Source organism: Misgurnus anguillicaudatus, chromosome 10 (assembly GCF_027580225.2).
Source record: "Misgurnus anguillicaudatus chromosome 10, ASM2758022v2, whole genome shotgun sequence".
In the NCBI taxonomy this organism is placed as follows: Eukaryota; Metazoa; Chordata; class Actinopteri; order Cypriniformes; family Cobitidae; genus Misgurnus; species Misgurnus anguillicaudatus.
Window position 1 is genome coordinate 22,385,578 of NC_073346.2, and position 16,225 is coordinate 22,401,802.

The following is a 16,225-nucleotide window of genomic DNA, read 5'->3' on the forward strand; positions in this document are numbered from 1 at the left end:
GCATTATATATTTGAACAAGTTTAAAAAGTCAATCATCTGTTTTATGCATACTAAATACATGTTTATCAGCAGATGGGGAACATTGTGGAATAAAAATAAAGACTTTTAGGTCTCATGCTGCCAGTGTTTTAAACAGGCACAATGATTTTCAGCATGTTACAATAAAATGCACGTCCACAAACACTTAGAAGTTTACTTTTTGACCAAACCACACGAGCACATTTAAATGATCTGTAATAAAACAACACGTTTAATGCTTAAACTTTAGAGAAACAGATCAAATGACATGTTTAAGTTTATTGTGTATGATTGAACACATTTGCGTTTCTGTCAGTCTCTCTTGTGACTCCTCGGATTAATTTGAAATTTCAAATTACGCACGCAAGTGCGTTTCTGTATTATTTCTTTCAAAACAAAACCAAAGGTTTAAAAAATAAGAACAAAAGACAAGCAAGCATTCTATGCATTTTGTTGTCAAGGTAAGTGCACACACACAAACACACACATCTGTTTTGGTGGGACATTCCATATAATACGTAATTAACAGCGGTTCACTTCCGCGATTTGGTACGATTGCGCTTACATCAGCAGTTCACATGAACCGGACCCCAGACCACCCTTTTTAAGCAGACTCGAGTACGTTTCGCGGGTGCACACCCGAGTTCCGAAGACAGCGTTCACATCATCCAAATGTACCGAACTCTGATGTCAATCGAACCCGGGTGCGCACCAAAAGTGCTAATGTGAAAACGCCCTTAAACAACATACTTGTATTGATGAAAGTGAACCGTCGCATTGCTCTCTCTCTCTCTCTCTCTCTCTCTCTCTCTCATTCGTTCACTCACTCGCTCTCTCTCACTCACTCTCTCTCTCTTGCACTAAGGTAACGTTAATCCTTTGGAACGTTAATTCAACCTTTCAAAGACCATTAAAACTACAAGTTATAAGATTGTAGGCTACTGTTTGTGTTTGAGGGAATACAAACGCGTCGTGCTGTCAGTCATTCTTTCTCTCTGTCTCTCGCACTCGTGAGGCTGCGTCATGGTTGGATAGCGTAGAATAGATGAAGGGGTGGTATCATTATAATAAGATCCCCTTAATACGTCATGGGGGGGCAAATCCGAATGACCTATTTATTCACATGCAGAGAGAGCCTTACCAAAACAAAGTTACAGGGTTGCTATTTTTCATGTTTTCTGGGCTGGTAGAAGCACTGGGGACCCGATTATAGCACTTAAACATGGAAAAAGTCTGATTTTCATGAAATATCCCCTTTAAAGGTGGTGTGTTTAAATTTTAGCGGCATCTAGTGGTTGAGATTGCGATTTGCAATAAACAGGTCAGCCCTCAATTTCAAAACGCATATAGTCGTCTGAGGCTTCGTCTGACTTGTTGCCTCGCTGCCTCATGAGGCAAAAACTTCTGCTGCATGAAGGCAGCTCTGGGAAATACTTTCAACAGTCTTCATAGGCAAAGTAATAAAATTCAGTTTGAAATATAAACAGATAATGCCTTTGTAATACCTAATCCCATATTTGAAAAGTACAATACTAATTTCTCACTAGAATTGCAATTCATCACATCATCAAAATGACAGTGAGTCGGCAACTTCCACATATGACCCGCACTGTATGTAGATAAAAACGTCTCATTCTAAGGTACTAAAAACAATACATTTCATTATGTATTTCATTATTACACCACTGATAATATAGTTTTGTATTTAATATTGCATTTCTGTCAAGATATCCTTCTAAAAGTTACACATTGCACCTTTAAGGTAACACAAATGATTACTTTTAAAAATGTTTTCGTCATCTCATATAAATGAATTACAATCATTATAGCTCAACTTACAATAGACAGGAAAGGACCTAATAGGTTTCATTTCCATATAGCCTACTGACATTGCTGATGAGGATGTTTATTTTTAGAAATAATCTGTGGATTATCACAGAGTGGGGTTTGCTATAATCCTTAAAGACTCATTGATTTCATTTTACCAACATTGGCACAGAACAATGCATTCTGGGACATGGGTTTAAACAATTGTTAGCAACTTTGATTGTTATTCTTATTATTTTGAACGTATTTAACATAATCAGCAAATCAGACATATAATCATATATGAGTTTTTATGTAATAAATTTGTGTAATGTATTTTTAGAATTTTATATTTTATCTGAATTCATAACATTAACCAATAAATAACCAATTCACCTAATTTAATCTGTTTTGTCATTAATATCTCAGCTAAAAGCAGGTCATTAAACTACTATCTACTATCAAAGCATATTACATTATAATATCTAAGTTATTAATTAGATTAATTTATTAAATTAGATTCATAATAAATCATTTAAGGTATTTGGAAAAAAAGATGAAAAGGCACTGAAGAAAGATTTGTGGAAAGAGTCGTGGCAGCCTTTTCAAATGTACCGCTAAACTTGCTCACCGTGAATGATAGGACGGACCCTCCTATGAAAGACGCCACTAGGTCGCATTGACATCGGTGCAATTGAGTTCACACACAATATGAAGGAGCACAGCGGCAGCCAAACCCCAACTCTAGATTTTACAATTCGGCTTGTCTGACTTTTCAGCACCCGCATAATGTAACAACAACCAACACGTTACAACCTACGACGATAGAAGCCAAATGCTGGCTTTTATTTTGACTGCGAGAATGATCGTCGTGCGGGGAGAACTGACAATACGCCGTTTCAGCTTTCCAGTGGAAGATCGCCCCAGCTCATTTCAGCGGATATGTTGCCGTTGTGTTTTTTGCATATACTCTTTTTAATCGACCTGGATCTTTAGATTGGGATTGTTTCCTTCTTCGTTTGTTGGGGCGTGAAAACGAAAAGCTATACGCCGACCAGGATAACACATTCTCTGCCTACCTCGACATATTGCTACCAGGGATTTAAATAATCACGTGCTACAACAACGGATATCTTAAAGCTGAATTGATGTGGCCGTCTGACATTTAATGAATTCAAGCTGGAGAGCAAAATGAGTAGGGAAAGGCCGAAGAGAAATATCATTCAAAAGAAATTTGTAAGTGAAAATTTGACATTTGATCGTGTTAATAATACGCTGCGTGCGCATGGCATTCAGCGCGAGCTGCTTCAGTAGACCAGTTTAAACTGCATTAATCACATCTTCATTGTCCCCGTGCAGAGTTGGCATCAGGTTTGATGACAGAATTGGGTCAAATGTTAAAAATGACCACTATAGGAAGCTTATGTGGTCGACTTTGAATTTGGGGTTAAGGACAGACTGACCGATATAAATCTTGACCTGAATAATGGTTTAGGTTTGTGAGGTGTCCCATGATACATTTCGCATTTCCGGTGTCTGTGTCATGTTATGTTGATATTTACTATCAGTTTTGTCAGATTGCTTTGGTCGATACGTGTCGAGTCGACTGCTGCTCGTGCTCACTTTGTGGACGTGTGCGTGTTTGCCGTGTCACTATGCGGCTGCCTTTCAATAACACAGTAACTTGCTTTAACTCGATTTAATCGTGGCGGATGTTTGTTTTGTAGTAAAGGCAGATGAAAACTAAATCTTACCTCCGATTGGTTGGATAGCGTTAATATTCGTTTACCAGTACTTTAGTTAGATACATTTTAAGAGAGTGATGAAAGTGCTCTTTGCCACAGTGCCAGAACCATTTTGAAGAACCATTTTTGGTTTCCAAAGACTTTCTAAATCAATTGAACATTTCTTCTGTACCCTTTATAGTCTGTAGAATATTTTGTGGAACAGAAAGGTTCGGTAAATGAGGACCGTTTCATATCGCCTGACAAAAACTTTTCAGAAACCTTTATTTTTAGCCAAATAAGGCCTATAAACACCTACCTTGTATGCACTTAGGCATATTTGAGTAGAGTGCAGCTATCTCAGTGTACGTTGGGAAATTAGGTCATACTTTGCTTTAAAATCATATAAAGCAGATAAAAAATGGCAGAAATAAGGCTTATTTATAAAAATTAAAGGAAAGTGCAAAACCTTTTGGGTTAAGATAAACGCATGATTTTCGATAAAAAAAATGATTGTCTCACAAACTCACATTTATGTAATGTTACCCCATTAGATATATAAAACAGTGTGGACCCAAGCAGTTTTTGTTTAATATGTAGCAGCTTGTTTTAAAGAGGACATATCATGAAAATCTGACTTTTTCCATGTTTAAGTGCTATAATAAATCCCAGTGCTTTTTTCTACCTCGAAAATGTGAAAAAGATCAACCCAGTAACTTCGTTTTGGTAAACCATTCTCTGCAAGCATGTGAAAAAATAGGTCATTGAAATTTGTCTCCCCTTGTGATGTCAGCAGGGGATAATACCGCCTCTTAATCTGCACTATCCAACCACAGCACTGCCATTTAGTGCAGAGATCAACTCATTTGCATTTTAAAAGACACACCCAAAATTGGCACATTTTTGCTCACACCTAGAAATTTTATCATGTTATAATAAATGATATGTTTACATATGTACTTTACATATGTACTCTGGGGACATCAAGGATTTATTTGACATCTTTAAAAAAGTCTTGTGAAATGTCCCCTTTAATAACAACTGAAAAAACCTGTATTTAAATGTAAGATCAAATTTTCTTACAAGGCTAACATGCTTTTCATCTGAAATCTGACTTTTATTTTGCATTGTTTGCATATATATTTTGCCAGTTGTACTATGATTTTTGACAATGATTTTGATATCCCACATAGCTAAAAGTACAATCTCTGAAAATGAGGCTGTAAATGAAGATTTTGACTTTGTAAATGATGGCTTTTCTGTATAGAGCTTTAAGTTCTGAATTTAGTTGGCATTCACTGTAATTCAATGCAGTGCTGTGGATCATATACAGCTGTTGCAAAGACACATGAAGGAGGTGACAAGCTCGGTTTTATCAGCACACAAGCCCACTTCAGTCATTTTATGCACCAGCACAAACACAACAGTTAATGCTGAGATCAACAAGGGTTCGATGTGAAGATAGATTAGGAAAAGACTAGGGCATTGAATATAAATAGCACATTCTGCATATTGAGACTGAAAATATTTTACATTCTTTCTGCTGTCTTGCCAAACAGGATGTTCTTGAATATTATATCAACACAGGGATTAAAAGATTTCAGATTACGACTTAACGAATAGGCCACAGTTGAATAGGTAAAGTGGCCTGTATTTACTAAATGTCGTTCCCCTTATGTCCTCTGTTCCTGAAATGTTCTATGTCGGAGTTTGTCAGTCATTGTAGGTCACAGTTAACATGCTTCACATTGTGGATGTAATGTTAATGTGTTGTGTAAATTGATCAAATAGGCTGTATAAATCCACAAGGCTACAAGAAGTCATGTTTTCAAGCCCAGCAATATGAAAACAAATCTATTTAATGTGACGACACAGTAAAAACTGGCAGATATATATCACAGTGTTTACAATGACCACAGGCCTGCTGCACATGCCAGAGATGATCATCTAAACTGTGGGCTTATGTTCTACTCATTTTCTTTGGCTTCAGTAGTCGGAGATATTTGATATGTATAGCTCCCTCAAACTCATCCTTGGCGACAGTAATGGAGAACTAAAGCTGGGGCAACACTGACCCAGTTTAGTATAGAGCTGCGTTTACAATCACTAGAAAGTCTGGACAATACAAGTGTTCATTTTAAATGTTTTAGCCAGGCTAGAAAATAAAAAATTGTGAAGGGTTAGTGTGCACACTCAGGAAAAAATGGTACAAAAGCTGTCACATAGTAAAAATGTCATACTATGTCCCATTAGGGTACATATGTATACAATATATGTACCTTTAAGTACTACTATGCGCTCTTTGGGTACAACGGTGTACTCATTGAAAGGGTGACAGCTTTAATACTGACAGTCTGAAAGTCTAATGGTTAGGAAACCTGGCTGTTAACTAAAAATTAGCAGGTTTCATCCCAAATAAGAGTGTGATCATAATTTTAGCTTGTTTTATTGTGTTCCTAGAGCATAGATTGACTCCAACGGCTTCTCTGCCATTAGTGTTATTTACTAATATTATAATATAATAAGTGTATGTTGTCTAGTATTGCCATAGTCTGGAAAACTCCCCAAAAATTATAATAGTCTATAATGTTATAACCATAGACTGTAAAAAAAGATGGATGTAGTGTTCATGACGTCACCCATAGGTTTCTGAAGATCGTTGTTGAAGCTTAAAGTAGGCGGTGTATGCCGTCCCCATCTTGGCCGCGGATCACTCGCGGATATCCGTAAATGGGTAAAAAGGCGGGACATTGGAGAAGCTGACTGGTTGCTTAAACCATGCCCACCTAGCTCGAATCTAATGACAGCAGTGGCTGTTCAACCGTCACTCAAGTGGCCATGCCCTTAATTATGCCGAACTTTAAGGCTTAATATTATTTAAATGGATGAGTTACAAAAAAATTCACCCCCTCACAGTTGTCATGAATGGCAAAAGTAGCTATACAGACCAAAAACAATTTTTGTACCAGGCTGTAAACATATTATTTTCTACTGTAAAGTTGGCCATTTTAGCATAGGGGTCTGTGGGAATTGACTCCCTTTTGGAGCCTGCCTCTAGTGGCCAGTTGATGATTTGCAGTTTAAATCACTTCCGTATTGGGCTCATCTGAGAGATCGGAAGGTTGCCCCTCGGTTATAACTCATATTATATACATTATTTTTTATAATTTTTCATCTATTAGATGATCAAAATTATTTTATACAAATTGGAAGTGTTTAGATCTATAGAATTTCTTAAAAACATTGCACAGTACAAAAGGGTGGATTCAATATATATACATTTTTATTTCAAAAATGATCCCAAGCTCTCACTGGGGTAGAGGCCGATTTTGAAGGCCGATACAAATGTTTGTTGATTTTAAAATCCGATATTCCGATATATCGGCTGATATTATTTTTTTTATTTCAGAAAGGCGCAACAAAACATTAACAGATTTCCCTAACTTTAGTTATTTGTAGTTATTTATGAGTTTTTACTAAAATAATATGATAATGCATTTTAAAAAGAAACTTGTTTCTTTTATTGTGTCATGACCAACTCACCATGAACTCACTTAACCGTTGTTCTCTCTGCCCTGATTCTGGCTGGATCAGCAGGTTGCAGGATGTGTGACGCGTTATACACAAGTGTTGCCAACAGGGAGGTTGTAGAGAGCCCTCTGGTGGACAAACTATACAACAGCAACACTCATGACATGGTTGAAGACTATTTCTTCTGTTTTTTAATTTTTATATTTATTTATCGGCCATTATGAATGCCATACCGATAGTTTGGAAAATGCCTAATATCGGCCAATAATATAACAGATATGTATACATTTGGTACCTTTGAGGTACTAATATATGTCTTTGAGGTAATAATATATCTGTGAGGTACGAATATACACTCTTTAGTACCAATACTAAATGTACTAATGTGATTTTTAGGTTTTTGACACTTTTTTTCTGACGTATGTATAAATCTTTCTAATACTCTAAACAACGAATAGATCATTGAGTATTATTCAGTTGTGGTGATAAATGAGTCAAGAAACTAACCCCTAAAATCTCATAGGCTACTACTGTATAGCCTCATTGCACTTTATCCATGCAATGAAATTTTGTGACGATGTTACAGTTCTGAAATAAAACAAAGGATGATGTAAAAACTGCAGGCAGCTTGTAATGGCTGCTTCATCCCTCCATCTCAGACATGTCCAGCTGTGCTGTAATTGATGCAGTCATCTCAAACTCCATAGAGACAGACTGTATTCGAATGGACCCACTGAACAGGGTGTGATTATTATGCCAATGTTATTGTCAAGAGATTGTTATTATGAAAAGACGTGTTTGGATTTTTTGTCAATTGATTAAACGGCTCTATAATTAGTTTTCTTGACAGATAAAGCTGTTAACTGTCATAAGTAGCTTTTTTAAGTATTGAAAGGTTTGAACGCCTATGATAGGCATTGCTGCATTTGGCTTGCAGTAGGTTACAGTATGAACCACAGTTCTGCTGCGCTTCACCAACAGCACACTAAATAGAGCTTCTGTCTGATTTCCCCAGCTTGCTCGTCTGACAAAGTTAGCAGACTTCCTACAACATTTCAAGCGTATAACCGAGAGCTTCGCTCCTCTTGTCACTAAATAAATCAAAAACATTGGATGCAGATTAATGCAAGGTGACTCCATTTGCAGCTATTGTCTCCCAATTCACTAAATGCCACTGTCACCTATGGCATCAAGGTGTTTGAAATGTATCTGTCTGATAATACAGTAAGTATGAAAAGAGAGAAAGAGAAGATTGTGCATATGATGTAACCGTAAGGTTTTCCACTGGCATTCAGCTATTGTCATGGCAAGAGAGGGGGATTATCATTGGGTGGGTCTGTGCTTTCTTGGCTCTGTCTGCAGCAATTTGTCTCCACAACCAGGTAAATGTGTGGAGGCTGCTGTCACTGGAAACAAAGTGTCCTTGATAGGCATACATATAGGATGTGGTGCTGCACATAGGCTTGTGGGGAGTCCATTGAGTACTGGGTCTCTTGTTTTAAAGGCATGCCCACTAAAGTACATTGGTAGTGTAGAAGGCAACTGCGTTTTTGCACAGATCTTTGCATATACGGATTAATGTGCTCTTATTTTTTTATGTTTTTCAACAGAATACAGCATGTCATGTTTTGGTGCCATTCACAATTTGTTAGCTGTCATTCTTTGGTAACATCAAGTATAAGCAAGCAGATCTGTATTGGTTTTGGGATTGTGTAGCTCTTTAGAAGTGGAGAAATTACCCATTGCAGGTTATTTGTCACTTTTGGGAATGCAGAAGATATGTGACATTGAGACTTGAATTGAATGGCTTTTAGCAACAGCATATATGCACATTAAACTTTCTTAAGTGCAGGCAGCCACATCATTTACAATCAGCTGCCCGTGTGTACTGTGCTGATAGTCCAGCCAATGTGATGTTAATGTCAGCTTGTTTGCCTTTTGTAAATAACAGATCTATTTTTCTTTCATGCAAGCTTGCTTCTTTTAACGTTAGTAGTATCAGCTGTGTGTGTGAGAGACAGATGGGAAGCAAGGTCAGATGTGATCTGTTGGCAGGTTGGCTCAGAGCCCCGCTGTTCATGCAGACCTGTTTAAATTTGATCTGTGTGGAGAACTGGTTTTAGACTTAACTCGTTTGCAAAACTTTAGGTAGAGATGGAAGTTTTTGCAATCTATAAGGGACAAATTTACTTAGCCATCATTTTTAATAAAGGTATGAGAAGTTTGTAAATTAAACCCAGAGACTAATATTCAATCTGCGCAGCAGGCCTGCATCCTATTATTCCTCTATTATTTCTCTGACTTTTGATTGGTTGCAGCGTCAACTTGCTTGCTCTTGGATCGTGTTTCAGTGTCTTGATCTCTCTCTGAATTGAAGAAAATGAATGTAAACATTTTACCAAGACATGATGGATTGTCTTGTACATCACTCATGGAGTGGGTAAACAGCAGGCTGTTATTGACTAATCACACATTAGTTGGTCTCTGTTGACTGGGTATGTGAAGTGGGATTAAATCTGGCTTGGATCATTTCCAGTTCCCAGTTGCACTCTTCTATATTTCTTGTTGCCTTACATTCTTGTTATGTAAAAGTTAAAGGGTTAGTTCACTTAAAAAACAAAAATTCTTCATCATTTGCATGCCCTCATGTTGTTCTAAACCTGTATGAGTTTCTCTCTTCTGTTAAACACAAAAGGAGATATTTTGATAAATGATGGTACTAAGCAGACAGTTGACGGTACCCATTGACTTCCACAGTGGGATAAAAGAGAAAGAAGCTGGCATGTTGTCCAAATAAAAAGAAACCACCATTTATCATATTGTGTTTGAGTAAATGATGACATAATTTACATTTTTAGTTAAGGTACAGTAGCAAGAAAAACTATGTGAACCCCAAGAAAGGGACTGTTTTTTTACAGTGATTTGCCATAAAATGTGATCTGATCCTCATCTAGGTCACAACAATAGACAAACACAATGTGCATAAGCTGACAACACACAAATAATTCTACTTTCTTGTGTCTTTTTTGAAAACATCCATTAAACATTCACAGTTCTGGAGGAAAATGTAAGTGAACCCATAGACTAATTAAAGCTGCAAGCAGCGATGGAAGGGCCCTCGCACGCATGTGCACCGCCACCCGATGGCCTTAGGAAAAACAGTGAACACTAGGGATAGGAATTTTAGTGTCTAAATATATGTGAAAATTCTAATTAGACTGACCAAATATGATGTTGATATTGTTAAATCTCTAAGAGCAGTGAACCATAGTGTTTCCTGCTGCCTCTAGGTGGCGCTATGACTGTATCTTGCTATGTTGATGTGTTCAGGCTGGGACCCTTAGTAACCGTGTGAAGTATGGGGCAGGTCGGACATTGTATGCCTGAATTACAACAACTTCCAGTTTCATGGTCAAACATCATAATTTGCCAGGCCGCCATGGACACGCCCTTCAACAAAAAGTCAAGATCTTTGCAATTTATCATAGATGACCCTAGCAAATTTTGTATCTGTATGTTTTTCGTAGCGGGAGAGCTGTTCTCTTAAAATTTTGCAAGTAGCGCTATTGAGTCATTTTTGCACGCCCACTTCTAATGCCTATACTAATAATAAAGAAACGTCTTGTCAGAATAAAATCTTTAAATTTTACGGTTTTAGTTTGCCGTTCTAAAATAGTTGCTTTGTGTATACTGTGATAGACTTATCCTCATGTATTCAGACACAATACACCTTTATCAATAATAGACAGAGCTACTGGCAGTGTAATAAAAAGTAGCTCACTGCTCAGAAACCTTTGCTGGTGCAATTGTGAGAGCTGCTACCCTTTGAACTGGAGACACTGACACAAATATAAAAATCATGTATGAGGATATGAAGTAGATTTTATTTTAAGGAATTTGTGATATTTAACCCATACATTTTATTTTAACACGCACGCACGCACGCACGCACACACACACACACACACACACACACACACACACACACACACACACACACACACACACACACACACACACACACACACACACAGTGGTGTGAAAAAATGTTGGCCCCCTTCCTGATTATATTTTGCATGTTTGTCACACTTTAATGTTTGAGATCATCAAACAAATTTAAATATTAACCAAAGATAACACAATATGCATGAAGTTTCTAAGTTTTTTATTATAAAAAATACAAATACAATACAAAATCCAAACCCACATGGCACTGTGTGAAAAAGTGATTGCCCCCTAAACTTATTAACTGGTTTTGCCACCCTTAGCAGGAACAACTGCAATCAAGCGTTTGCGATAACTTCCAATGAGTTTGTTACAGCTTTGTGGAGGAATTGGCCCACTCATCTTTGCAGAATTGTTTTTATTCAGTCACACTGAAGAGTTTTTGAGCATGAATCGCCTTTTTAAGGTCATGCCACAGCATCTCAATAGGATTCAGGTCAGGACTTTGACTAGGCTTCTCCAAAATCTTTAATATTGTTTTTCTTCAGCCATTCAGAGGTGGACTTGCTGGTGTGTTTTGGATCATTCGTTTCAACTTGAGGTCACAGATGGCCGGACGGCAGAATTCATGGTTCCATTTATCACAGCAAGTCTTCCAGGTCCTGATGCAGCAAAACAGCCAAAGACCATCACACTACTACCACCATAATTTACTGTTGGTTTGATTTCCTTTACTGAAATGCTGTGTTACTTTTACGCCAGACATAATGGGACCCACACCTTCCAAAAAATAAAATTTTTCCCTTGTCAGTCTACAGAGTATGTTCCCAAAAGTCTTTGGGATCATCAAGATGGTTTCTGGCAAAACTGAGATGAACCTTTATATTCTTTAAGCTCAGCAGTGTTTTTCGTCTTGGAACTCTGCCATGCAGGCCATTTTTTTGCCATCATGAACACTGACATTAACTGAGGCATGTGAGGCCTGCAATTCTTTGGATGTTGTTGTAAGGTCTTGGATGACCTCTTTGATGAGTCGTAGCTGCGCTCTAGGGACAATTTTGGTCGGCCGGCCACTCCTGGGAAGGTTTACCACTGTTCCATGTTTTTGCCATTTGTAGATAATGGCTTTCACTGTGGTTCATTGGAGTCCCAAAGCTTTAGAAATGGCTTTATAACCTTCTCCAGACTGATAGATCTCAATTACTTTCTTTCACATTTGTTCCTGAACTTCTTTGGATCTCAACACGATTTGTAGCTTTTGAGGATCTACTTTACTTTGTCAGACAGGTCCCATTTATTAATTTTTTGAGTATGAACAGGTGTGGCAGTAATCAGGCCTGGGTGTGGCTAGGGAAACTGAACTCGGGTGTAATAAACGTTAAAGGGGCCATAGCATGAAAATCGGACTTTTTCCATGTTTAAGTGCTATGATTGAGTCCCCAGTGCTTCTATCAACCTAGAAAATGTGAAAAAGATCAACCCATTAACTTAATTTTGGTAAACAATTCTCTGCAAGCACATGAAAAAATAGGTCGTTGAAATTTGTCTCTCCTTATGATGTCATAAGGAGCTCTTATTATAATAATACCACCCCTTAATCTGCACAATCCAACCACACCACAGCACTGCAATTTTTGCAGAGAGAAAGTGAAAGAGAGAAAATAATTCACAGCACAATTGAATTCAATTTCAACAAACCACCATCATTGTGATCAGTGTTTGCACTTCATCCGCTCATTTGCATTTTAAAGGACACAAAAACCCAAAGGACCCAAAACGGCACATTTTTGCTCACACCTACAAAGTGACAATTTTAACATGTTATAATAAATTATTTATATGATATTTTGAGCTAAAACTTCACATATGTGCTCTGGGGACACCAAAGATTTATTTAACATCTTAAAAAAGTCTTGTGACATGGACCCTTTAAGTTATGTTTTGGGGGGTCCCTTCATAATAAAAGCTTTCATTTAAAAACTGCATGTTGTGTTTACTTGTGTTATCTTTGATAAATATTAATATTTGTTTGATGATCTAAAACATTAAAGTGTGACAACACAAGCAACACTTTGTCAAATCAAAGACAAAGGAAAACATAAAATCGCATCATATGACCCCCATTAACTGTCATTTTCCAATCGTCAAGCAAGAAAATTTCATTTTGGATTTGGCAGAGGACCTCATGCTGGCATAAGGATGGTGAATTTGGCCACAGATTGACTATGTGGCTGTACTCCAGTAATGCACAGGCTTTGAGAAGCCACTTTAACACTAGTGTAATATAAACCTGCTTTATCACACACACAACCTTTTGTAAGAATCAGGATGATTCATGATCAAATATAGATTTATAAACTACTAACTAAACATCTCCAGATAACTGCTTTGTGCGTTGTAAGTTTAAAAATAGAATATAGAGCAATATAGAGTTGTTTTGTGCTGTTGTATCTATTATTAGAGAAGGAATTTGTTTCCTGTCTGGCAATGCGTTGATTGTGGCTTCTACTTTTTTTGCTGCCCTGCTTGTGTAATCTCATAAATAATATAGCTTGCCTCTGGCTTGTGAAATGTCATATCGTTTTGACTTAACTCTGATAGAGACTTTCAGAGAGACCGCCCTGTAAATCTGTCTCCATGGCGACTTGAACTTCCCTAGAGAGTGCCACTTTCTTTGTGTGCCACGTGGGGGCCCTAGGCCGGGGTCAAGCACTTCACATCGTCCTAATCATCTCAAGCGTTTCACATTGCTGTCGCGGGGGTATCGGGCTTATAACTTGTCTTGTTCTTTGCTAAAAAGTAAGTCTGTAAGTGGAAAAAATTCCTCGTGTATAATATGTGTAAAATTTGAACAGGCTTCATTGAAGCCGTGCTTTTATGCTTATAGTGTATTTGCACAATGTACTGAGGATTCAGCAGCATTTCGGTGTTTTACCCTTGGCTGGTGCTATATAGCCTTTGTTAAAGGGCTTAATGCATTTACCTCATTTCACTTGAATGTAGAAAACTGTGTAAATAGGTGCATGTTACTAATCTGGTATTCTTGAAAATCTATTGAGCTATCTGTACTGTGGTCCCCCTTATAAATAGCCCATTGCTGAATAATAAAGTGGCAGTCCTAGATTACAGCAGACATGGCAAAACAGTTTGCCTGCATATTCCTAACAGTTTACTTTGCTTATAGTGCTGTTGACAGGCTGAGGCAACTAACAGTGGTGAGATTTAACAGTGTATTAGAGATCATTATTGGATAAAAGTCTTGTTTTGACATTGTTGACAGCAAAAGCGAGGATCTCTTGCGGACCTTGTGCAGAAGATGTGTTACTACAGCATTCTGCGTTACATCTTTGGAGGAGTGTTTTGTTAACAATAAAAGTGTGGGATTGCTTTTGGAACATTCGGTAATAAAAGCCATTTTTGACATAATGCTGGCAGATTGTTCAAAGATTATAAAGCTGCAGCCAAGTTAAATATTTATAGCGCAAACATCAGTTTTTAAAGCTTTCATGATACAGTCGTTTTTGCCAGTTTTAGTTATACATACATCTTGAAGTTTTAAAAGTTTTTGGGCATTGTTTTTATTTTAGGTCTTTTATATGAACTGTATTTGATTTCTGCAGGATGATAATGATGGAATCCCTTGGTCAGAAGAGAGGGTGGTGCGCAGGGTGCTCTACCTCTCCCTTAAAGAGTTCAAGAGAGCTCAGAAGAGGAAAATGGAGAACACTACTGGATTAGTTAATGGTAAGTTTAATGATGATTTTTTCTTGTTGGTTTCAGATGTGAATTTAAAGGTCCTGATCTTTCTGTGTTTTTGAAGCTGTTTACAGTGTGCAATATAACATGTGTTCATGTTTCACTTGTAAAACAACACGGTATTTTTCACACAATTTACTTATCTGTAAACCCCTGTTTTCACTGTCCTCAAAACGGGTTGATGTCCTCCTTGTTCTATGAAGTATTTCCTTCAGAAATACGTATCGAGTTCTGATTGTGTAGCTTGTTTAGTGTGTTGTGATTCGATAGCAGCGTAGCTTGCCGTTAGCTTAGCTGGCGACTGGCGTATTCATGTGGGCGGAGCTTAGTCAAAAAACTGTTCTAGTGACGTCATTAAAGCAGGAAGTAGAGGGCTGTAGTCCAAAACGGCTGTTCTCTGGCTTTGAAAGGCAAAGTCTGTTAAAGAAAATATATCGCCGGGCAGTGAAATTTGAGCTTTATCATTTTACAGGTATTATTTATGCTATTATAGCAACATTACACAATAACTAGGGTTTTAAGAAAGGGGTTCAGAAAGAACGTGACCTTTAATAATGGTACAAATGCTTAAATGCCTTTATCATCCACAGATTTTAGATTTTAATAGTAGATTGCTGTAAAATGAGCTTAATGGTTTTTTTTTTTTAAGTTTTTTGGCCACTTTTTGCCTTTATTCAATAGTGAGGTTAGGAGAGGACAGGAAAGTACAGGGAGGAGAGAGGACCATTTTAAAACTTCAAATGACCTTGAGCCGGCAATCGAACTCGGATCGCCGAAAGTGGGAAAGCACCACATGTCGGAGCGCTGCTCACTACACCATCGGCTCCGACAAGCTTGATGTTTTATGGTGCTGTAGTCCATGCCATGGTGCTCTATGAAGTTCTGGGTGTCCCCAAACATTTCGTAGAATTTTTTAAAAACTATTTATTACCCAGAATAGTTTTATCTAATGTGTACTTATTAAAGGGGGCATACCATGAAAATTTGACTTTTTCCATGTTTAAGTGATATAATTGGGTCCCCAGTGCTTCTATCAACCTAGAAAATGTGAATAAGATCAACCCAGTAACTTAGTTTTGGAAACCATTCTCTGCAAGCATGTGAAAAAATAGGTCATTGAAATTTGCCCCCCTGGTGATTTCAGAAGGGGATAATACTGCCCCTTAACCTGCACTATCCAACCATGGCACTGCTATTTAGTGCAGAGATCAGCTCATTTGCATGTTAAAGGACACACCCAAAACAGCAAATTTTTGCACACACCTACAAAGTGACAATTTTAACATGTTATAATGATCTATATGATATTTTATGCTAAATCTTCACATATACTCTGGGGACACCAAAGATCTTAAAAAAGTCTTGTGAAATGTCCACTTTAATGTAAGTAAGCTTATCATAAGCTGTTTTTAAAGTGACTTTGCACTGGCATAATATTTGATTT

General features: G+C 37.5%; 1 protein-coding gene across 1 annotated transcript in view; it reads left to right on the forward strand.

Annotated features, from left to right (window-relative positions):
- The first annotated feature begins 2,491 nt into the window (after window positions 1-2,491).
- The window catches only part of jarid2a (jumonji and AT-rich interaction domain containing 2a), a 45,686-nt gene continuing 31,952 nt past the window's right edge, over window positions 2,492-16,225 (forward strand). Inside the window, exons 1-2 of the mRNA XM_055210052.2 lie at window positions 2,492-3,061; window positions 14,646-14,769. Of these exons, the coding sequence (XP_055066027.2) occupies window positions 3,017-3,061; window positions 14,646-14,769 (169 nt within the window). The 5' untranslated portion in view covers window positions 2,492-3,016. The remainder of the gene's footprint in view (window positions 3,062-14,645; window positions 14,770-16,225) is intronic.